This window comes from Ceratotherium simum, chromosome 6 (genome assembly GCF_057802395.1).
Source record: "Ceratotherium simum simum isolate JZ-2026a chromosome 6, ASM5780239v1, whole genome shotgun sequence".
Taxonomy (NCBI): domain Eukaryota; kingdom Metazoa; phylum Chordata; class Mammalia; order Perissodactyla; family Rhinocerotidae; genus Ceratotherium; species Ceratotherium simum.
This window is the reverse complement of record NC_141905.1, coordinates 71,596,242-71,621,246: the sequence shown is the minus strand read 5'-3', so window position 1 is coordinate 71,621,246 and position 25,005 is coordinate 71,596,242. Positions and strand designations below refer to the sequence as shown.

At 37.2% G+C, this 25,005-nt stretch overlaps 1 protein-coding gene across 8 annotated transcripts in view; it reads right to left on the bottom strand.

Moving 5' to 3' along the window:
* Nucleotides 1-25,005, bottom strand: part of VTI1A (vesicle transport through interaction with t-SNAREs 1A) — a 351,973-nt gene that overhangs the window by 128,721 nt on the left and 198,247 nt on the right. For 5 of the 8 annotated variants that reach the window (XM_087432589.1, XM_087432590.1, XM_014785740.2 and 2 more), the window contains 2 exons: nt 14,743-14,813; nt 13,996-14,057 (listed from right to left, as the gene is read on the bottom strand). In XM_087432589.1, the coding sequence (XP_087288715.1) occupies nt 13,996-14,057; nt 14,743-14,813 (133 nt within the window). Of the gene's footprint in view, nt 1-1,216; nt 1,844-13,984; nt 14,058-14,742; nt 14,814-25,005 lie in introns of those variants that run through there. The other 3 variants (XM_014785741.2, XM_014785742.2, XM_087432591.1) reach the window with 2 other exon arrangements.

Sequence of the window (25,005 nt, the reverse complement as noted above, 5' to 3'; positions counted from 1 at the left end):
TGCTCCAATTGAAGCCTGTCCAAATTGAGTCCTGGGGATCAGGAGCTCGCTCTTCAAATGTCCCACCATTCTACAATATTTATTCCCCACCTGTCTGATGGCCGTGATAGCTTGGGAATGCTCCAGCCAGGGAAAGCTGACATGGCAGAGCTAACAGCAGCTAATGTTCACGTAGAAACTGGTCTGGATCCACTTGCCCCAGAGTTCAAAAATGCCTCTTTTCCTTTTTACAGTCTACCAGGCTTAGCAAAACTTCTTAAGGAGGGGAAGAAAATAGTTTTTCATCTTCATACCAATATGTTGCAAAACCAAGTTAAACTTTTCACTCTTTGTCTCTTAAATCTGATTTTTGGGTTTTCCACTCCTGGTCATACTAAATAGTTGTCCAATATTAAAAATTACAATTGGTATACTACTTTCTCCAACAAGAGAACTATTAAAACCCAGAAGGTAAAAACACAATAAAAACTATCTTAAACACATAATTTAACATGTAATTCAGAGAAGGAAAAAGATGCCCACATCAAACTCCAATTATAACAGTGAAATAATGTTTTATTTAAAAAATTCTAACCATGAGAAAGCTGTATATTTGAAAAGCTTACATAAAGCTTTATAAAATAGGAGACCTTTCATCTCTTCCAGATCCATGAGCTTGAAAATACTTTATCTATGCAATTTCAAGGCACATAAAAACCCCAGTGAATAAATAAAATGTTCTTTTTTTCTTTGTACAGAAGCTTTAAAATTATCCATATAAATAGCCTGGCCTTGAACAAACAGATTAAAAGACCTAAAAGGCTATGGCTTCAGATCATGTATACAGAATAGAAAATGAATGCTTTTCTTTATTGGCTGGGCAAGTTTTCTCTAACTAAATTTCTATAAATCCATTCAGTGACAAAGATTTAATTGGAACATATGAAAAAATTCAGTGTTTTAAAGTGATACACTTATCAACTAATTAATATGCCACAATAAAATAATCCATGTACTCTGCCAACATTCTTTGCACCTATTCATGAATCATATTGTATAGTAGGTATAATGAACATGCAATATAATTTCAAAGGCCATAACATTTTATAAGTCTGTAATTTTATTCAAGTATGTGAAAATTCTCAATATCTTTCTAAAATTGGGGTAAAACGTGAAGAGGTTTTTCATAATTGTTTACAATTAGAACTATTTAGGTGACTTCAAGCCTTTCTTAATTGTTTGAAGAAAATCTTAAACTCTATTGTAATTTAAAAAAATTCTCAATAAGCTTTTGGACTATATTTACTTTATGAGCAGATGAAGTTACAAGTTGTTTGTTAACTTCCTGTGTACCCTCAACACAGTTGTGGTCAATCAAGTTTTTCTAACACTGTCTGCCAGCATTCAAATTCTGCTGCTGGGAGGTATTACCTTGAAGCTGCCATAAAAACAGAAGCAGCCTACCCCACATGTGGATTCAGAATTAGGCAGTAACTTTTCCGTCCGGATACGACCATCTCCTCTAGAAAGTCTTATCTGACCACAGGCCCCAGGGATTTCTTCTTCCTGTCATCGCATTTATCTCTCACTTACCCTACACCACAAGTTACTATGTATTGTTGTTTCTTAAAAATATTAAGCTACCTGGGAGTAGAGTTCTGAGTTTGTTGAATCTCTGATGCCTAACATATTCCCTTTTACACAGTAAACATTAAATATTTGCTGTTGAAGAAGATGCCGCCGCTGCTGCTGTTACTGCTAAGAACATGGTTTCTGTGCCTACAACCAGGGTATTGGTCCAAGTTTTGCTCCCTCTTGGTGGAATGACCTTGGGCAAGACTTAACTTCTGTAGGTCTCAATTATCTATAACATAAGGATAATAATGACAATATCAATTCACAGAGTTCTTATGAAGATTACATTAAATGAAATAACGTATGTGAATGTGCCGTATGAATCATAACGTCCTATATAAATTTTAATTGCTAAGATTGTCTTTAAGGACTTAGTTTTTGATAAATGATCTGATTTCCCACAGAAGGCATCCCTGCAAAGTTTCTCGTTAAACTTTGTGGAAAATTCTAAATAAGTGTTTCTCAACACATTTCAAATAAGCCAGAATATCAAAGTTAAGTAATATTTAGCTAGGACATTGTACACAGTTCTGTAACAATGCCTCATTTCTCAACTTTTTTGAAGTTGGTTGTGAACTCTTGAAAATTTTATGGAAAATTCCCAGAAAGATACTTTACACACACACACACACACACACACACACACACACACACGTTTTCAGAAAACTCCAATGGTTCAGGGATGGTGAAGTCCACTCCAGGAGAGGGCCTACTGCCCTATGCCTTGAGACAGAGAGTGTGGTTTCATGAAAGTACTTGGGGACTTGATTTAGACACCTTTAACTGATTTGGGAATTAAAAAGCTGATAGTTTTGTTTCTTTCTTCATCATAAAAATCATTAAGGCATCAGAAGATGGAAAGTAGAGTGGCTTTTTCCTAGGTAAACTATAATTGTACAGCGAATGTGGGTTCTGTCCTTTCATAATTCCAAGCCTCTTCAACCCTCTTTTTAAAACTTTTGCCTGGCATTTTCCCCATTGAGATTCATACTTTAGTTCCAAAGTTCTTCATATAACTTTGCAAAAGAAGTCACTAACTTTTTAAATAGGATATTGAGGTTAAAAAAAATGATGATGCCTCCTGTCATTTCAGCCTCTATCTTGTTAAAAAATGTTAGAGACAGGGCCGGCCCAGAGGCGCAGCCGTTAGGCGTGCGTGCTCCGCTTTGGCGGCCTGGGGTTCACAGGTTCAGATCCCGGGCGTGCACCAACGCACTGCTTGTCAAGCCGTGCTGTGGCAGCGTCCCATATAAAGTAGAGGAAGATGGGCACGGATGTTAGCCCAGGGCCAGTCTTCCTCAGCAAAAAAGAGGAGGATTGGCATCGGATGTTAGCTCACGGCTAATCTTCCTCACAAAATAAATAAATAACTACACAAAATTAAAAAAAAAAATGTTAGAGTCAATTTTAAATAAAAAATGAAAACAACCTCAATTAATACCAGCAAGGTGGCCAACTTTTGCAATTTAACAAATACTCGAATTACACTTTTAGATATTGAATATATTTCTTTACAAATAGTGGGGTTTTTTTCCTTCCATAAAAGCAAAGAATTCTTTCTTAATACCTAGATGACGAAGTCTCAAGATGTACACAGTTGTTTCTTATTATGGCTTCCCTGGAAAACATTTCTGGGAAAGCACAATTCCCAGCCACTTACTTTGTTTACAACAGACAAAACTGCTTGTGTGGTATAAATAGGAGCCTGTCCTTAAATGCTGCTGAAAAAGAAAACGGTGACCATGAGAAGGAGCCATTTCCTGCCCCCAAGGTGGCTTAAAAAAATTCTTAGCTACTTTAGGAAAAGCACCAAAGCATAAATAATAATTATCAATCGCCGCACAATAAAAGACTAATTTTACAAAAAAAAAAAAATGGAGCTACATATTCCAGAGATGCCCTCAGAATTGTCAGCACTAGAAGGTTTTCTTATCCTGCGAGATTATGAAACCCCTTTTTGTCCTCCTGCATTTGCGATGTATATCTATAACTCGTTCTTGTTTGGGCAGATAAGCCTGGCCTTGTCTCCCTAACTGCACTTGCAAAAGAAGCTTCACAGTTGTTTGACTTTTGATCTGGGGGGCAGCTAGCTCGACCACCTGCACTGTGCATGAGCTCTTACTGAGCTTGCTTTGTCCCGTCTTACAACACAGCGAGCCTTTTAAAATGGATGTGTGAATACGCCGATTTACAATGTGAGCGTTCAAACAAAAAAATATGGTGGTGGCAGTGGTCGCGGTGGTGGCGCAGGCGGCAGCAGGAGAAGGGGGAGATTTGAGAAGGGAGAAGCCCTGACACTCGCTTCCTAAAGTTCAGATGTTGTTCACTGCCTCTGGCATGTAATGAAACAGATGGCCAAAGGCTTCCTTCGGCTTACAATGGAGCAGAGAGTGGTATAATGGTGTGGGGGCCTGGAATTGTAAAAGCTTGTTTGGTGATGGTATATGTTAATAAATAGCCATTTACAAGGGGGGCTGAGGGCTCCATTACTTGTTTATAAGGAAGGCCCATGGCCCCTTGCTTCGACTTAACAGCTCAAGGCTGCATTGAAAGAAGGCATTGATGGTGACGGTAAAGTGCACCCTTCATATTCTACATCGCATGAAAGGATGCCATGTATCCTGGGGAAAAATGGAAAAATCATAAAAGAAAGGTAATTCAAGAATTAGGTCAAATTGTGGCTCACAACCGAGAAAAATATAAGATGCTTTTCTGTTGTGATTAAATAATGGACATAAATATTCTGTTATTGTGAAGTTACTTATTTTATCTTTGAATGAACATGTTTACATTGTAGCCAAAGTGCAATAGATAAAAACCTGCAGGGTTTCAACTAAATTACACCCACGGGGACCTAGATAGCAACTCTGAAACTATTTTTAGCCATTCTTCCAAAGATTACTCATTGATCAGTGCTATGCCAGAGTAGCATGGCCCTATGCTAAACGCGACGAAGCTCCCTGACTGCTAGCGGCTTACAATCCAGACCTGAGGACCCTGAAGAGAACTGGTCATACAGAAACTCCTTATTCTCTTCCAAGCAGGGATGTGCCACAAGAACTGTCACCACCTCCTAGTAACCATTCTATCAAGGGCCCGTCTCCGTGGCAAGAAATGCTATGCTTCGAAATAAGTCAGACAGAGAGAGATAAACACTGTATGATTTTACTCATATGTGGAAGATAAATAAACACATGGATGAGGAGAAGAGATTAGTGGTTACCAGAGGGTGAAAGGGGTAAAGGTGCACATACGTATGGTGATAGACAAAAACTAGACTATTGGTGGTGAACACGATGAAGTCTATAAGAAACTAAAATATAATAAAGTACACCTGAAATTTACACAATGTTATAAGCCAATATGAACTCAATAAAAGAAAAGAAAAAAGAGAGGCTATGCTTGACCTCAACTAAGGGTTATTTTCATCTTATAAACATTGTGGATCCTCTGTTTCCTGCTCTGCTTTCAGGTAGGACATTTTCAACCTGCCAGGACAATCTGTACAGGCATTTGTGGCAAGTCCACGCTTTAGGGGTACTAACGTGATTCCCTGGCTTTGTTTGATCTCTTTCACTTGGATTTCCTCCTCTAATCATTTCAGCTGGTTGCACAATACTGTGGGGAACTGTATAAAATCCTTTTGGGGATGAGGTAGAGGATAAAAAAAGGCCTAGAAGAAAATTAAGACATAGTTGCTAACAACTACAATATATACAATGCAGAGCAGAAGATGCTAGTGCCTTGGGAGAAGTACAAACTCGTGTGATGGATCAGAGCAAAGACAGATCATTTCTGCCTGGGAGACTCACAAAGACCTGATGGACAGAGTGGTATTTCACCTGAGATCCAGAGTACAGATAAAAGTTCATCTGGAACATTCTGAAGATAATATCTGTTTGTTTTTTGTGTGTGAGGAAGATCAACCCTGAGCTAACATCTGTTGCGAATCCTCCTCTTTTTTGCTGAGGAAGATGGGCCCTGGGCTAACATCTGTGCCCATCTTCCTCTACTTTATATGGGATGCCGCCACAGCATGGCTTGACAAGCGGTGCGTCGGTGTGCGCCTGGGATCCGAACCTGGGAACCCTCGGGCCGCCGAAGAGGAGCTCATGCACTTAACCACTAAGCCACCAGGCCAGCCCCCGGCCCCCAATATCCGTTGTTTTTGTCTACCCAGTATCTATTTCCCTTTCTAGTAAAAGCCTCTAGATTTTTCTGAGGGAACTATGCTTCGTCTATTCTCAGTCCGAGGGTCCATCCTTGCATGAGCTCCCAGGTATAAAACATAGAACATAGATTAATGGGATTTTTATTTCACCAGAGCCAAGCAGAACCAATAAGACCTCAAGACATGACTTGGTTGGAACCATTGGGGGGAAAAAAGCTATATCCAATGGGTGTCACTGAGAAGGCTGGCAAAAACTTTGTCTTCACAAGGAGAAACCCTGACAAAGGACAGAACCAACATAATAGAGAGTTGAGTTGAGAGATGGAAAGAGCAAGATGCAGTCCTGATGACACTACTGGAACCCTTAGATTCCCTTGTGTTTGAAGTTGCTTCTGCCCTTGAACTATTTAGTTACATGTGACAATATATTTCCCTTTTTTGTGTTTATGGCCGATTTGATCTGGGTTTCTGTCACTTGCATCCAGAAGATTCCCCGATGAATACAGGCGGGAAAAGGAGAATATTCCAGGTAGAAGTAACAGAAAAAGCAAAGGTATAGAATTAGTGAAGAGTTAAGGCTAGCTTTGGAGATGGGAAGCAGTTAACTTTAGTAGGGACATGGGGTCTACCCAGAGGGAGTAGCAGCAAACAAGGCTAGAATGTTCACTGGAAGACCTTGGAGATCAGACTAAGGAGGACGTGTCAGCAGGCGACGAGGAGCCACAGCAGGTTTCTAAGCAGAGAAGACACTAGTTTTGCCCTTTGGAAGATAAACTGGCCAATAATATGTAGAAGGACATAAGAGGGGAAGAAGAGGCATAGAGACTGACTAGGGGGCTTCCCTCCTTAAACTGTCCAAATGAGAGGGAAGGGCTGAGCTTAGAGGATCGCTCTGCCCTGAGCAGTACTCTGCCTACTCTGGGGTAGTTCAAGCAGCATTGCTGAGTGAGGGTCACAGAGTGGTGGCCCCAGTACAGAAAAGGGACATAAGGAAAGAATAATGGGATTTTACTATTATTATTAATTTTATGAAAATTACTAGGGAAATTTGGGAGTGGAAAAAAGAAAATTTAAAAACATCCATTTAAAATTTATCAACCTAAGATAACTATTAATTAACATTTTGATTTTGGTCTCTGCTCTCAGGCATTTTTTTTTTTTAGCAATGATGATGATAATAATCAACATTTCAACATTTGTGGAAATCTTACTATGTACCAGGCACTGCTGTGTGTACTTTACATGTCTTGACTCATTTAACCCTCATAAGAATTTTGTCATCCCTGTTTTACAGTTAGAGAAACTGAGGTATAGAGAATGAGATTCTTGCCAAAAGCTAATAGCTAGAAAGCAGCAGAGCCAGCACCAGAGTCTACGTCTCATCCACTAAGGCATACACAGACATACACTCTTGAGGCATACACAGAAAATTTCATTTTGAATAATTAAATAAAAGCAGGATTGTTTTCTCCAGTGAGAATAAGGCTCCAGGTGATACAAAGTTATATATAAAAATAAAATTTCCTAACAATACTTGTCAAACACTGGAGATAAAGGGAGATTATAGACTTGCCTCCTGCACATTGTTGTTGGTTCTAGTTAGTGCCACACAGTCTATGCTGAAAAATAGAACAATTCTAAAGGACTCCTTAAAAACACACCCACTTGCGACTCCGTTGGTACACAGCAGCTTGAGTCCACAAAGACCAGACCAAGTGCCTTCACCTCATCCTAAATAGTGGGATCTGGTAGGGTTTGTTCATTGCTTTCAAGAACAATCGTCTGCCCATCCAGAATGGTTGTCTGACTATCTGTGAGGCTACTAAGTCTCCACAGAAGAAGGGTAACAGTCCAGCACAGGAGGAAAAACAGGCTCCAGAGGCAGACTGCTTAGGTACAGCTGGATGATATTTAACAACAGCTCCTTACTTCTTAAAATGGGAGTACTGATATCTGTCTTATAGAGTTGTCATGAAGACGAAATAAGATAATGTATAGCAAGTGCCTAGAACAGTGCCTGCTACCCAGGAGGTATCAGCAAGTGCATAAGCAACCGTGTTCTTGTTATTAAAAGACACAGTATAGTGTAGAATAAAGGATCTTAAAATTCTAAATTTCCCAGACCAGTAAAGTGTGGGGGGAGGGAGAGAAGGTGGGAAAACTGACATATGATTGTCAACGTTTCATACTTCCAAGTATTTATTTTTCCATTTGCTATGACAATCGAGTATTTTAAGGAAATTGTTCACTACTGAAATTATTTTACGGAAGAAATAGACATTATAACACAGCATATAACAACAATTTGCATAACGAAAACTTGCCAGTTTGTTTTTACTCTTCTCATTTCACTACTAGTTAGTGAAAACTGGCTCAGATAGCCTTTTGCGTAGCGCGTTCAAAAGAGCAAGCTAAGTTCATACCCTCATTCTGTACCTTTCTATGTATGTGACAATGAATAGTTGACTTCACTAAGCATAGTTATTCCCATCTGTAAAATGGGGACATGATGCTTCCTTCACAGGGTTCTTAAATCAGATAATGTGTGTAAAGCATGGTTAGGGTCAGACACACACTTAGGGCAGCTGGTAGAGTTCTCATTGACAGATAACTTTAGATGCTGCATTCAAATGTCTGACATAGGATCAAAATTCCACGCTTAAAGCTATAAGAACGTTATTAAAAAAGAATCATACATAAAGAAATCTAAAGTCTTTCTTTAGTTTGATAAAAACATCACCCACGTCAGCCTTGAAGAGCTCATAGGACAAAGGCAATGAGTCAAGTATATAGCAATAAAATTACTCACACAAAAAGGACCAAGATTTTTTTTTAAAAAAAATCTCTTTGCAGCATTATTCTAAGCCCAAATCCTAAATCTGTTAAGTCTAAAGAATCTGAAGCAAATTCAGTCATTTTATTCCGAAAGAATAAGCACTCGATTAAAAGCTGAAGAATATCTTAGAGGTTAAGATTTTGCCATACTAATTTCAGGTCATGGCCCATGTTCATCACTAGTAAAAATAAGCCAAGAAAGAGGAATGAGATAAACAGAGAAAAGCAAAAAAAAAAAAAAAAGAGAGAGAGAGAGAAAAGGTAAAATGTAAATGTAAGGTACTGCAAGAGAAGATACACTTTTCAATGCATAAAAATCGAGAGTAAATTCTCAAGGACATTTTTCTCACAATTCTTGAAAACTCTCTACTGTTGAATTTTCAGACATTGTAATAAGAACAATTAAAATATAACAGAATGTTTCCTGAGCAAAAAGAGGGCAGGGAAAAGAATGAATTTTTAAAGAAGATTTAAAAACATCTAGTCACCACATATTTCTTTAAGAATAAATCTGTTTATTTAAAAAAATTACATTTCTGTTGCTTATACATCTTGCATTGGTATTTCTGGGTATACTTACCCTTAGGAATCATTCTGACAGTACACTTAAGTTTTCCAGATGTTTTACCTGTCATTCTAACAAAGCAACAAAACCATGCTTAAAATGCAAAATGTGATAGCAAAGAGAGGGGCAGTTATTCCCCAGATTGACTCAGAAGTAGCTCTAACAAAAATACATGTATTAAATAGTAACATGAATAGTGCTAGCTAGGTCAACTGCATTTAATACCATATGCTTTGTTTATATTATAGATTAATTACAAAAGACCTCTCAACAGCTACATGCTTAAGAAATTACTAATGCATGCTGGAAGGATAAACAGAATTCACTTTCTGAAGGAAACATTCTGATTTTTTTTTTGTTTTTTTTTTTGGTGAGGAAGATTAGCCCTGAGCGACCATCTCTTGCCAATCCTCCTCTTTTTGCTGAGGAAGATTGGCCCCGGGCTAACATCCATGCCCATCTTTCTCTACTTTTATATATAAACCACGGCATGGCTTGATAAGCAGTGCATAGGTCTGTGCCCAGGATCTGAACCTGTGAACCCTGGGCTGCCAAGCGGAGTGCGCAAACTTAACCACTAGGCCACTGGGCTGGCCCCTTCTGATTTTTTTTAATTTGTGGAAATAGTAGGGGTAAATATAGGCAATGTGCAGCAGAGAGGAAATTATTTGCTACTAAGGTAATCATACAGAAAAAGGTGTTTTTAAAAAAATATTATATACGCCATTTCTTTTTGTAAGCCTTTGCCAGCATATATATGTAGACAATGAGCCAATATAAATTTGTAACATGTCCTCCAAATTTCCGTCAATGGAGATCTCAAGTTAATAACTTCGTTACATCTCTAAGAAATCCTTCAGGTACTTTTAGAAATAAATATAGTCTTACTGAGAAATTATTCATTCTTCGGTAATAAAAATAAATAGAATCATGATGTCCTTTGTTTTCTGACCAAAAATCTGGAAAACTTCTATTTTCATTTCACCAATAGCCAGCACTGTTTGATCTAATAAGACTTCCCGGTCAAATGTATCGGAAAAAATATACACACAAACACGCACATACGTGCAAATACATGAAGAGCAACATTTAAGTCTCTCAGTGCTACGGTGACACTTTAAGACAACCAATCATAATAATCAAATTTTGTGAAAGTCAATGAACAATCCATTTCTTTGGCCCCAGTCACCATATGAATGGTCATTTGTTTCATGACCATTTTCATTATTATCTGAATCCCACTTTATTTAAAACTCTGTCTACAGAGTCAGGAAATGACCAGTTTGTCCCTAGGTAGATCTCCATCTTATGTCAGGACAGAAGAAAAATTACTTTCCAGGAAATCAGCCATATCTGCATTCTGATGTCAAGTTTTACTACTATTATAATTTTGAATGGACCAATTTTTCTCCTTTGCTTTCTTTCTCTTGGTAATATGTATAGTGTAGTTACATGTAGAATAATTTATTGATTTATTTTGGCTGAATCAGTTGCTATCTCACTAACCCAGATACGTCTCAATATTTTCTGCATAGTTTAGTTCCTTTCAAACCTTGTTTATGTTATGATTCCATAAATCATCTTCCATTTCTCTAATTTTTTTCAAACGCATTGGTTTTATAGCTTGTTAAATCATATTTTCTATTGGTTGTTTTCCTGGAGCCCTAAATTTTTAATGACCAGTAAGGATTAACCAGAGTTGCAGAATCTTCAATAGCTTCCTTGAGAATTGGGTAATTTTATGAATTTCCACAGCACTTTCTATGCACATATTCTCTGCTAGACTGAAGCACTCTGAAGGCAAGGATCAAATTGGTTTCATTTGAGGATCGCCAAAGTCTTATATACAGGCATCAAATATTTACTGAGGGAGTGAATAAGCAGAAGAGAGAAAGGAATGAAGGAAGAGAAGAAGGAAGGAAGGAAGGAAGAGAGGGAGGAAGAGAGGGAGGAAGAAAGGAAACAGATTTTTTACCTCATTTGAAGTTAATGAAAGATTAAAAAGCATGAATGGAGAGGCTGCTCCTTACTCATTCTTATTTCTCTATCTGCTTTTGGTCAGTCTTACAGATAATCAGGAGCAGACTTTGGCACTGATGGAACGTTGGCTTCATCCGTCTTCACAAGAGTCTAATCAATGTAAGTAAAATGACCCAAATAAGGGGCCATGGATGCCATTTCTGTTCATTTTACAAATTAAAAAACAATCTAAGTTTAAAAATTAAAAATAATCAGTAATCTTTTTTTTAAATAAAATAATTTCTTGGTTTGGTATATTATAGAATATTTAACTATTCTCAGTCATATAGAATTTATCATATGAAAATAAATAAGCTTATGCTGTATGCAGGTAAACACCTACACTGCACAAAGAGGATGTTCATTTCTTTTATACATTTGTAAAGGTGACAATGAGCACACAGTTCAATATTATAACTTTTCTTAAATCAGAAGCACCTGTTGACACACGATGTAGCTATGCAGTTTTGGTAAAACAATGTGACTTCTCTTTCTGAAATAAAACCTCAGCAGTGCTGGAAGTGAACATCATGTGATTGAGGGGATGTAACAGAGGAAGCAAAATCAAAGCATTATATAAAAGACTTCGGTACGTAAACTCTGGTTCCATCTCTCTCTTCCAGGGACTAATAAAAAATAATGAAGTAAAGAAGTTGGTAAAATATTTTTGCCCTTTCTCAAGTCCAAAATAAATTGTATATCATGTGGGAGAGTAATTAGAAACTGAAAGAAAACCACTATGTGCATTTGGTCCCCAAGACTCGGGTTACAGCACTGATTAAAAGTATCTGGATACCTTGGCTGATACCAAGACCCCAGTTGAGCCTAGTTAAAAAACACAGTCACCCAAATGCACAGGTGGACTTAAGAGTCTCCTTGGCTCAGACATAGCAAGGTGATGTCCATCTGGGGATTTTTATTTCTGCTCATACTCTAGACAGATGCCAAAAGGAGATGAGTCAGTGACTGACTGAGTTTGCCTACAAAGAGAACCCCAAGTAGATCTTGGCAGGGTAATTTTCTTCTATAGGCTTATGAAACAGCCGTGTTAGTGTGATTTCCCTACAGAAAGCCCAGTCAAAGGTTGGAGAAGTTGTTTGTGCTTCATCCTCTCTAAATGACTTGCAAATTTATTCAAACACAATATGAGGAGATGCTTTATTTGTTGAAATAACTGTCTGCAGTGCCCAGCACAAAAGGGTGAGGTACATCAAGCAGAAACACGGACAGAAATACACTGGTTTAGAAACCCATAAATCCTTATTTGAATCTGCCAACCTGAAAGCCACCGCAGAGCCCGAATAAACTATTTTTCCTAAATGCTACATCTGATTAAGCCATACCATTAAATGACAGCTGAACTTTAACATTAATATGATATTATTTAAATAACTGCATGATTTTTTTTTACACTAAAAATGATGAATGATTTCTGGACAGCTCAATTGACATAAAGCTGGAGGACTCTTTAATGAGATTTGACAAAATGGAGACATATGCAGAATATTCGTTACAGCTCACATGGCAGGGGCCCTCCCAGGGAAGCAATAGACGACTTTTTCCTTTTTTTCTTTTTCATCGTCTATAGGCATTGAAGCATTCCTTTCAATGGCCACTCCTTTGTGGATTTTGAGTTTTTCTAGGTTATTTACATATTACTCTTAATCAGAGAATTTGGTGGTTTATGGTTCTGAATCAGATGTGTGTGCAGGAAAAGGAGGGGCATGTGGAGTTAGGTCCACGTTGGTTGGCAATGACTGATCAGCCTGATCGAGATATCGCATCGGCCACATTGGCCTATAGAAGACTAAGCAACTATACATTTGATTATGCAATCAATGTCTAACATAGTAAACATACTTTTAGCAAATTATTATATATAGATACATGATCAGAGAAGACTTTACTTATTTTTATAGTTGTTTCTATAGTATCAATGATAAACAAAATTCTCTTTAAAATTCTAGTAGCTATTCTAGAGCTGATTCCCAACATTCCTCATTCACATTTCTATCCACAGTTCCAAACTGAAGGTTACGCTAGATGATACTCTTATTTGGTAGATTCTGAATGTAAAATAATTCCATGCCGAATATACCTAAGTAAAAAATTGGCTCCAATTTTCAGAACAATAAAAACATTTCTCACTCCCCTCCAAAGACACCAGAATATAGAATATTACCTACACTCATTCATTTATTTTCACATTCTCCCCAGAATATTTTCCATCAATCAAAGGTTAGTTACACATATAAAACATTAACATTTGTTTGCTTGCACATGTGAATTCAGATTATTCAGAGACTCTTTAAATCTTAAAAATCATCTTAAGTATACACAAAATCTAAATGTTTCCCCAAACAGCATCTCTTAAAAAAGAAATGAAAACAAGGCAACAGAGAGCAAAACTAATACCAAGTGTGCTCCTGATACTGCAGGCCTGCATTCCCTGCATAAGAAGGAGGCTATCAAAATAGAAAATAAAATCAGTCTGTTACTGCCATGGGGCGTTCCTCAGGCTATGAAAAAACACTTCATGTCTAACCCTAATTTTTTCCATGGCTTGAGGTAACCCCCCTGGCTCAAACCTTCTCTCTAATCTAAGTTACTCAGTGTGTGTCCCTGTCCAAACAAGAGCTAATATCAGTGCTCTGTCATTTCAAAAGGGTCTTGACACAGGGTACTAAGAGCAGAAGCTTGCACGCCTTGAAAATGCCCAGTTGCAACTAGATGAAAAACTTACTTTAAACAAAGGAAGAGAGAGGAAGACAGGTCCCTACCTTGCTCTTACCTTCGCAACATCCCTGTCAGAACCCTGGAGCTCTTCCCCAAGTTAGCATCTGTTTCCCGAAGCTAGGAGGAGAAAAGCAGCATTAAAACAAAGCAAATCAAACTTCATGCAATTGGATTATTTTAAAGTGCACTGGAAAACAGCAATTTTCTTTCATGATAGAAAATCCAACCCATAAAAAATGCTTAAATACACGAAAATACATTTCTGACATCTATTACAATCACTGAAAATTCTTAGGTTTAGAAAATTACATGTAATAGAAGATCCCAGGAGCTTTAAACTGGATATTTGAACTGGATATAAAAGCAAATGCCTGATAGGCTGATAAAGTTTAATAAATATCTGGTAACTAATCTCTAATTTAAGAATATGCAAAGTCCTAGAAATATAAATGGAAACAAAAGGAATTCAGGGAGGATGAGACATGAGTATTTTACAGCTTTCACTCTGAAAGACTTCACATACTCCAAAATCTCCCTCAATGACCTTCTTCTCAGCTATAGAGCTAAATAAAATATCTACCTGGGGGCATTCTGGGGGGCGGGGAGGTACATAAAGAGGCAGTTTATTCTTGATTGCTCCATCCCACATTCTTTTTTTTCCTCTCCCCAGACTCTACATCCCTCCTTCACCCTAGCCATTCTTACATCTATGTAATTGTGAATGTCTATGCATATGCCACAGACCTTTTATTTTATGTCTTATTTACCGAATTTGTGAAAAGACTACACCGCTTCTACTCACTCTTTCACGTGCTCTCTGGATCTTTTCTCTGTCGTGACTGAGGTTTTCCAACATCTCCTGGCCAATTTGCTCTATGGAAAAGAAAACTTGAGTAAGAAAAGATGACTTAGGGTGCAAGAGAGGATAACCTTCAGAAGTACCAAAATGACAATGGGTGCAGAATTAATGTTAAAGAAATGTACCTTATATATCAGACACCTATTTTAATGTGTGCATTTGAAAAATATTAAAAACTATTTGATAAATTTGCCTATTTATCTTAGGTATGATTAGATGTGATTTGTAATTCAGCCTATAGAATATGACCAGCATGGCAATGACAATTTGGAGGTGATATGATTTGTCCAAGGCCAGCCCAGCACATTATCTGCCAAGATGGTGGAGAGCCCAGGTCCAGTGGTCTTTCTACTATTTTGCCATCTTGGAATTTAGCCTTTGGTATTTACAGGTTATAAATAATGTTAATGAATCTGCTCTACCTTCCCCACTTCATTACTGTACTGTTTTGCATATGTAAGTCAAACTCCATATAGAACAAATTTGATTTATATTTGCCCTGCATAAATAGTTCTCATACTCTCAACTATGGCAGCTTATTGGTAATGGAACTATCTCTAGGCTTCTGCTCTCTAGCAAGGGCTCATTTAGTGTGTTCTCAGTTGCTGTGTATGTTTGAGTCAGGGTGAGGTGCACTTCTTAACAAGTAGTTGAAGAGAGCTCAAGCTGGAGATGGAACTTCCAAACATTTATACTGGTAGGGGCAGGTTAGAACATTCACTAAAAAGCCACACTGCTCAGAGTTCCAACGAAGTTTTCTCCTGCCATGATCATCCCAATTGGATGGCACCAGTCGGCTCTCCTCTGACTGCAGACCCTTTTACAAGACTGTAGGTATGCCCTGACCTGACAAATATTCAGCTGCTTTGAAAAAATTTTTTTCTGACTCATTCTCCATCACCTGGGAGGTGCCTTATTCTGTAATAGAAGAATGCCAATCTATCTCTCTTGTAATCTTGGCAACCTGTCTGACTACCTTATTCTACATTTCCTTTTTTTTTTTTTCTCTTGTATTGTCTCTTTACCCATAACCTATAACAATAATCAATTCTGGCTTACAAACTTATAGAAACATTCAATAAGCATCTATTATAATAATAGCAAATAATTTAATAAAGTCATTAAGAAATCACCATGGTAGTTATTTGGCTCATGTATACACACTGACAAACTTTTTAAAGGGACATCCTAAAAACTATAGCACAGTGGTTAGGCCATATTGAGAGCTTAGGCTGTGAACTCACATCGCTTGAGCCTAAATCCCAGTGCTGACACAATAGCTGGGTGGCCTCACATAAGTTACCTAATTTTGTTGTGCCTCAGTTTCTTCATCTCTAAAGTGGGGATAAGAATAGTTCTATATCATGGGGTTGTTATAAGGGATAAATAAGATCATTCAGTTAAAATATTTAGTGCAGTGACTGGCCAATAACAATAATAAGCATTTATTGAATGATGATGATTGATATAAAAAACCAACAGACAATTATGACCTTGACCCCTTCCTATCCTATGTCCGTCATGACCCACTTGAATTGCAATTTTATTCATAGGATAAAATATCTGTCTTACTTTTCTCACAAAATTGTTGTTATTGTCAAATGAGATAACCTACGTAAAAATGTTTTGAAAGCTATAGGATACCGTACAAATGCATGTAATTGTAAGAACAGAGAATCAACGCATTCAACAAATTATCATTGAGTCCCTACGCTGTGCCAGGGGTAGATGCTGGGGACATGAGCAGTAAAGTAGATGAAGCCCTTGCACTCACGAACGTTGGTACTAATGGTGAAGATGTAGCAGTTAAAGGGAAAACGTGACATTCGAGTTTGTACTTCACGGCACATCAGAAAGAGGATTGCATATTCCTTTCACGATAGAGAAATCTAAATAATAAAAAACGCTTAAATGTATATATTTTTGACACTTACATAAACTCTTAAAATTCTTACCAGTACAGTACCTTCCCAGTACAGTCTCTCCTCTCAGATTTATGTTAGCTTTTTATTATTAACGCCATACAATTTATCCTTAAGGTAAAACTAAATAAGATATGCGGTTCCCAGTGGAGGCATCATAAAAGTGGAAGATGAGACCAATAATGGAGAAGGAGGAAACAACTGGAGTTGAATTTTTTCTTTCTTTGCATAACAACTACAATATTCAATTTTGTCATACTATTAGGTATTACCATTCTATTGAATTCCTTTAATCAATATAATATAGCAATTTTAATTCATTTTTAACTTAAAATCTCTAAAGCTATGAACACCAGCAATACTGTAATTATTTCAGCAAAATACTATTTATATTTTCTCCTATCAAGATTGATGTATTATAATATGTAATCTCAAATGAATAGGAAATAGGTTATTACCATTGTGTCTGTCACTAGCATAATGTTCCTAGTATTTGTGGAAGGAATAAAGCAACGTGAAAATGAAATAAAGTGAAAAATGGAATATATGAAAGGTTTGCAATCTATTCCTGCTCCCAAAGAATATCAAGCATGGCTCTGGAGAAATCAACATTGGAATGCAGGTAATAGATCTACAATTCTATCAGGTTTGCCAGGGGATAAACTCTACTCTGAATGGATCTGTAGTCTGCTACTGAAGGAATCAATGGAACCAGAGGTAAGAGCTCAGGCCTTTTCAGGAGTCATAAGTCACTCCCTCAGTCTCTTTGCTTCCTGGGAAATACCTCAGCAACCCGAGTACTAACCTCATCTGGCAAGAGAAGAGATATCGGCAAGAGCGTACACGTCCTGGTATTAGCACACAAATACCATGCATTTGTTGGAAACAGAATTAGTTTTTCATTTCTTACTTGCTACTTTCAATTTTAATGCCCCAATAAAGAAAATTCCAGGCCAAGCATATCAGAAAATGCTCACTCTTATGGAATCAAAAAGAATTCATGCAAAGAAAGTTACGCATGGTTTTCTTCATTGTGTTCCCCTATCCCAATCAAATCAAAACAAAACAAGACAACAAATTAGAGGGAATTATTTTTTAAATAGACTATCCTTGGTCACAATAGTATTAGACACTTAGGGATTATTTCATTAAAAAATTAGTAACATTGTTTGGTTTACTTGTCTTGAGTAATTTAACTTAAGACGTAAGCACTCACCAAAATCACCCATAAGGAAAGAATGCAAGCTGACAGGCCTAAATCAACGCAAACGTGATACAATAAGTCTAGAGTTTTCAGTTCTTTAAACTTTCATAGCCCCTGTAGAATGGGAATAGCCATCCTGCCTCTATTGAAGTAACTTGAGAAATCATAAGTTTTATAAATACCATGCTTGTTGACTGTGAGGATCTTCCTTGGAGTAAGAAACAATGGGAAGCATAAAAGAAAATCAAAACTGATGCCGTATGCTGGAATTCTCCATGTCAGTATGAGCATGATAAATGAATTCCTGGAAACAAAGTTCCTTCCTGCACTTCTATCCTTTCCACAGGGATCCTGGGAATCATCCTGGGAGTACAGAATTCAAACTTATAAAGCAAGCTTTTGTTTTTACAATTACCCAGAATGAATCATATCCTTGATCCATGGCCCCTTTTATTGGGTCACAATTTACAAAATGGATTTTGGCTAACATTTCCTCTCTTTTTCAATATATTTGGGTGGGAGGAATATACACTAGGCATTCAACACTTTCCTGCCCCATAAAAGAATGAAGAAGGAAGCAGGGAACTACAAATCTAACAAGATACTTCCTGAAGGACTGGCCTGGCATCACAAAAGATAAGACTTAGTTTGAGGAGCTTATACCACTGAAAGCATCACTTCTCTCCATTCATAAAATATTAATGCCACCGGAACCATCATAAGACTGACACGAATAAACTTATTTTTTTTTTAATTGTTGGACTTGTATTTTGGAGATGAGCAGATTAAAATACTCTCTATAAGAAGGCAGAACTGACTGAAGCTCACATCATATTATAATACATGGCTGAAAAGGAAGGAGCCTCAAATATAATTCACCAGAAAATGTTCCACTTGATAAATTCAATATATTAACAAAAGATTTTAGCCATTATGCTGTAAGCAGTGTACTCGCCAGAAAATAATGATCATTCCTCAGCACGCTTATAAATTTCTTTTTACAAACTTTATTAAGGATGTGTTTCCAACAAATTATTCTAAAAAGTGAAGACAGCCAGTTGAGTCTTCTTTAAGAACTAAGAGAAGGTAAGGTTATTTGCTGGCACTCACAAACTTCATTAGCAATTCTAGTAACAGTTAAATGGGGTTCACAATAATCCATTCACAATTATCTATTGTTTGTATATGGCGGTGCCTGTGAAGTGTGGGAGTGCATAGCAATACTGTAAAAGAGCTATTTTGGAAGCATGTGTTTTCATATGTATATTGCAGAAGACCAACTAGACAGGAAAAACACGAAGTGATATTTCCTAACAATTTGGAGTACTGAATTTTGGACATGGCTTGGGAGCTTCTGGACATTGAATCAATAGAGGTAAAAACTTGATGCTTCAGGAGGTCAAACAAAGTCACATACAGCTTTCCCAGGAGGGAGTTGCTCATGGACTGGCTGGGTCAGCCATTCTTTGGCATATAGTATACCTTCTTGGACACTGACTTTGGTATCATGCCCTGAGTGGGTAGGTTTATCTTAGTATTGATGTTATTCAGGCATGAAGAATCTTTTGAATTCCTGACACCTGGTAAGGCGGCAGAATGGAAAAGACAGTTCTTTCACCATCTTTCGTTATTTGACAATTCAAGACATGTGAGGAACTTCTGCCCCCAGTAAGGATGCAGAAAGATGCAAATGGCCATGCTCATAGAAACAAGAAAAACCCAGACAAAATAATTACCATTCTTTTCTGGGGGAAGTCCAGTGTATGCAAAGAAGCTCTGATGGATTCGAGAGAGAAACAAGCACCTCATATGTGAGCAAAGAGCCGTGGCAATGCTCATACCTAGGGCAAGTGCCTGGTCTGAGTACAGGCCTCCCATTGAGAGACTTTTCAGGTATGACTAGAAATCAGCCACACATCATATGATAGATGAGCTCTAAACACAAAGACAAATTGCTTGGTCTGATAATTCTCCAATCTCCACATTTGCCAATGAAGAGGCAGTGGAGGAGAGGCTGGTTGGTAAAGAGAAATCACACATTCCCACACATTCTTGTGGTGCTTGCATTCTAAGACACTGTCGGAGTTCAAACATGAACCAAAAATATGGGAAACTGCAGACCAACCCAATCCCAGATCAAATACTGACAAGATTTAAAAAAGCCAACATAGACACAAGTTGGGGGAGTACTAATCTCAGCTGAATCCAATCTAATTAGGGATTCAGCTCAGCACCAGCTCAACTTAATTTCGGGAAGAATCTGATCAGTCCATTAACCAACACAAGACAGAATAAAATGCTTCCAAAGGAAAATAAATTCAAAATGTTCATATTTCAGATTCTGCTGTTCTTTTTTACACTACGTCTAGAATACTGTACAAATTATAAGACATGAAAAAAGTGGGGAAAAAAGAGAATAATGAAGTGAAAATATAGTCTATGTAAGTAGACCAACAGATGACTTAGTCATTAGAGTTAGGAGATAAAGATTTTAAAATAACTATTACAGGGGCCGGCCCTGTGGCTTAGCGGTTAAGTTCGCGTGCTCCGCTACTGGTGGCCCGGGTTTGGATCCAGGCGCGCACCGACGCACCGCTTGTCCGGCCATGTTGAGGCGGTATCCCACATACAGCAACTAGAGGGATGTGCAACTATGACGTACAACTATCTACTGGGGCTTTGGGGAGAAAAGGGGGTAAAAAGGAGGAGGATTGGCAATAGATGTTAGCTCAGGGCCGGTCTTCCTCAGCAAAAAGAGGAGGATTGGCATGGATGTTAGCTCAGGGCTGATCTTCCTCACACACACACAAAAAAAACTATTATAATTGCTAAAGAATTTATTAAAAAAGGTAAACATAATGGGTGAAGAGACGGTTTTCTCAGGAAAGAAATGGAAACTCTAAAAAGGAACGAAATGAAATTCTAGGATAAAAAATACAGCATCTGAAATCAATTCACTGGATAAACTAAATAGAATATACTTCACTATACAAGAAAGATCATTGAATTTGAAGATAGGTTAATAGAAATTAACCAAACTGAAGGAGGAAAAGAAGTTTGAAAAAAAAAAAAGAGAACGTAGCATCAATAATCTGTGTGATAACAACAAATGGTCTTACATACATGCAATTAGATTCCCACAAAAAGATAGTCCCAGAAAGACAAACAATAGGATGAGAGAAATATCTAAAGGAATAATAGCCAAAACTTTTAAAATTTTAGTTTAAAAATGTCAACCCACAAATCAAAAAAGTTCAATAAGCTCTGAGCAAGATAAATACAAAAAAAAACCCATTACAGTCAAATTTTTGAAAACTAAAGATAAATAAAAGATCTTAGCAGCCAGAAGAACAAAAGAAAAATAATATGCAGGAGAGCAATGATAACAATGAGGGCTGAATTTTCACCAGAAACAATGCAAAAAGACAACAGAACAACATCCCAAAGAGCTGGGGGAAAAGAAGTCATCCTAGTATTCCATATCCAGCGAAAATATGCTTTAAAAATAAAAATGAAATAAAGATAATTTTAGATAATTGAAAACTGAGGGAATTATCCAGAAGGACTGAGCTACAAGAAATGTTAAAGGAAATTTTTCAGGCTGAAGGGAAATAATACGAGATGGAAATTTGGATCTACTGAATTTAGATCCAAATAAAGTAAAAATAACAACAACATGTGTTGAATTCAATATATGAAAACCATAGCAAAAAGCCTGGAGAATAGGTAAACAGAAGTATACCGTTGACTGGTTTTTAAGTTATATGTGAAGGAGCATAATATTTATTCAAGGTAGACGGTGATAAGTTAGGGATAAAAATTGTAATCCTTGAGTTTCTCTGTCCAATATGGTACCCACTAGCCACGTGGGGCTATTTATATTAATTAAAATTAAATAAAATTTAAAATTCAGTTCCTGTGCAGCACTAGTCACGTTTCAAATGCTCAGTAACCACATGTGGCTAATGGTTACTGTAGTAAAGAATACAGAAATATCATCTTTAGAAGGATCTCCAAATTCCCCTTGTCTTTAAGACTCACTTAAAAGAAATAAAGAAGTATTCATTTGGGGTTTAATTTAGGTAAAACACTTCCCTTCTATGGGCCTCAGTTTCCTTAAATGCAAAGTGACAGTGTTGGACTAGATAATCTTAGCGCCCCTTCTGGCTCTAAAATATCAGGACTCAACGACTGTATAAAATCTTAATGCCTCTTTTTGTATAGAGCACTTAAGCAAACTAGAACACAACGGCCAAATCAGGCCCACAGATGTAGTCGCATATTCTGCCTCCCAGACAATGTTAAAAACAACAACAAACTCAAACTTAAATGCTTTTAAGCTGGTCATATACTATCCAGTTTGCCCAAGTCTCCAACACTGGACTGCTTCATACGGTAGCCTGCATAGCCTCTGAGGATATTTGCATTTCCTATGTAGTACAAAATATTTACAGGCACTTTGATGATGACATTATTAACAGAAAATTGTACATTCACATAAACTGAACGTAAACATGCATTCTAAGTAGAAATATAGCAAAAGAGAGTGCAGGCCCAGGTTTATTTCTTTTTTTAAGCAATTATGATTTAACACTACCTCCTTAGCAGGTGAGTATGTATTCTATTTTACTTTAAGATGATCAAATCTATCATTAGGCAATTAAAAAAATCATCAGCGCCACTTTCATCAAAGTCATAGTAGCAGAACCTCCCCTTAGTTACCTGGTTTGCTGCAGATAATTAACAAACACTATTCCCAGAGCCCTCAGACATCAGTCAATGAAGCTGTGCTACCAATAGTGATGCTCTGGAATGAGCAGGTACTATGTAAATTGAAGTTGTTAAACAAAAGGAACCATGTTAATTACAGCTCCATTCAAAACTGAGAATGAATCTGTTCTATTCTATGAAACAAGACCAGAGCAGCAGGAAGGACATCCCTTTTTTCACAATTCAGTAAAGAATGTAAAAGCCAGGAGATGAAGCAGTAAAAAATCTGAATGGGCAAAACTGTCAAAACACATTCCAAAGGCTCACTTGTGGAATTTACTGAACGTGTATTTACTTAACAGACAAGGGAGACGTGTTCAGCATCACCCAGATCTCCGGGTTGAATGAATTACTCATTCTAAAAAAACAAAAAGTGCTGTAAACTATTGACAAGTGACCAGAAAGTAATTAGAAAGCCTTTTTAGAAATCACTATTGGCAGAGTTAATCACTATCTATACTCTTCATGAACTATACACATTTCCATCACTGCATGTATAACATTCTAATTATCTGCTTATTCAGAAGTCATTCTTGGGTGCACTGCAGAACTTACGTAGCTAGCAAACATGTTTTGCTTTTATGAAACACTATTTTAAGCATTTCTGAACTGGCTGGTAACAAAAAATCTTTTAAACGGGAGATTTCATATAAAAAGCTGGACTTCTGGCTTCTTTTGAAATTTGGACTATGTAGCAACTGAGTCTCCATTCCCACATGGTAAACTCAGGCTGAAACCGAGTTACGGCTGCCCCCTTTAGAAGAGCTAGGGACTATGGAGTTTGCCACCTCCCTACCTGGCCTGTGTCATTCATTTATGTTCCTGCTTTGCTGCTGTAGGATCTCAGTTTGTGATTCCCTGCTTATGTGTTCTTCCTTCCCCATTAGATTGTAAACTATTTTAAAGATGAGGCCATTTCTCATTCCTCTTAGTATGTGCCGCATTTTAAGAGGCAGTGCCTGACACATGCAGGTGCTCAGGAGAATTTTTGTTTATGGGAACCTCTGAACTTGAAAATATGGTTGTCTTCTATAAATTTATAATAATCGAAATACAGATTTTTAGAAGAAATATGAGCCTTAAGAGTAATTGCACAGATGAGCCAATGAAGGTGGAGGGATTCAGGGGTGGAGATCATCCAGGGCACGCTGCTAATTACCAATAGCGTTGCAACCAGGACCTAAGTCTCCCAACTCCTAAGTCAGCAATCTTGACAGTAAAAAATAACAATAATAATAAATGTGAAAGTGTCCTGTCCAAAATGCATTACAATGTGGGTGACAAGGCATTCTAATACTTTAGTATACATTTAAAATGTCAGCACCAAGAAAGGCTTTTGCAAGAACTTGGACAAGAGTGAGACAGGAGACAGTCTCCACATTTACTGAACATCATTCCCATAGAAGAATTACAGTGCTCTACAGAGAAATATGCTGTGATTTCATGGTCTTGACTGGAATAACTTTCTGTTCTTCAGAAATTATACAAACAGCAAAAGTCCTAGAAGTATTATACTCTCATCCAAACCTTCTGACTTCAGTATATATTTTATCTTTTAAAAAATTAAGTGTCAATTATCATCTAGAATTGTAAAATGCCCAACTCACTGACCCCTTTTCTCCACTCTCTAATCATAATGGCAAGTGAATATGTTATTCTTAACAAACGAATCAGGTGAGATGGAAAATTTAATATATTTGAATTGATCATTGTTGCTGTGAAAAGCAGATAATCAGGAGATGACATTCCCACCTCCCTCCCGCCCCTCTCACACACACACATGTACACATATATGGAATAAAACATATTTACCTGGCTTGAGACACATGTACACAGCTTAATAGGAGAATATACAGTGTTTTGGAACGGAAAGAGGGATAGATAAAAATCACAGAATCTCAATGGTCATATGCAAATACAAGATGATACTAGAATTTTTGGCTTTGACATTCCTTTTCTTGATTTTTTTTTCTGGTCTTAATTCTATTCTTAGTTTGAATTGAAGCTAGAAGGGAAAGATGGCCTGAAGAATGGAATTACTTCTCTCCTTTTGATTTGGTATGTGGCAACAGATGCATGTCAATAAATACATGAGTAATAGACATATATAGCATTTGATCTTCAAGTTTAGATACTAAAAATTACTGAAATCACATTGAATTGAACATATGAACTGACTTCTTTCACTTAGCTTAATGTTTTCAAGGTTATTCATGTTCTAGCAGGTATCATTCCTTTTTATGACTGAGTAATATTCCATTGTACGGATATACCACATTTTGTTTATCCATTCATCCACTGATGGATATT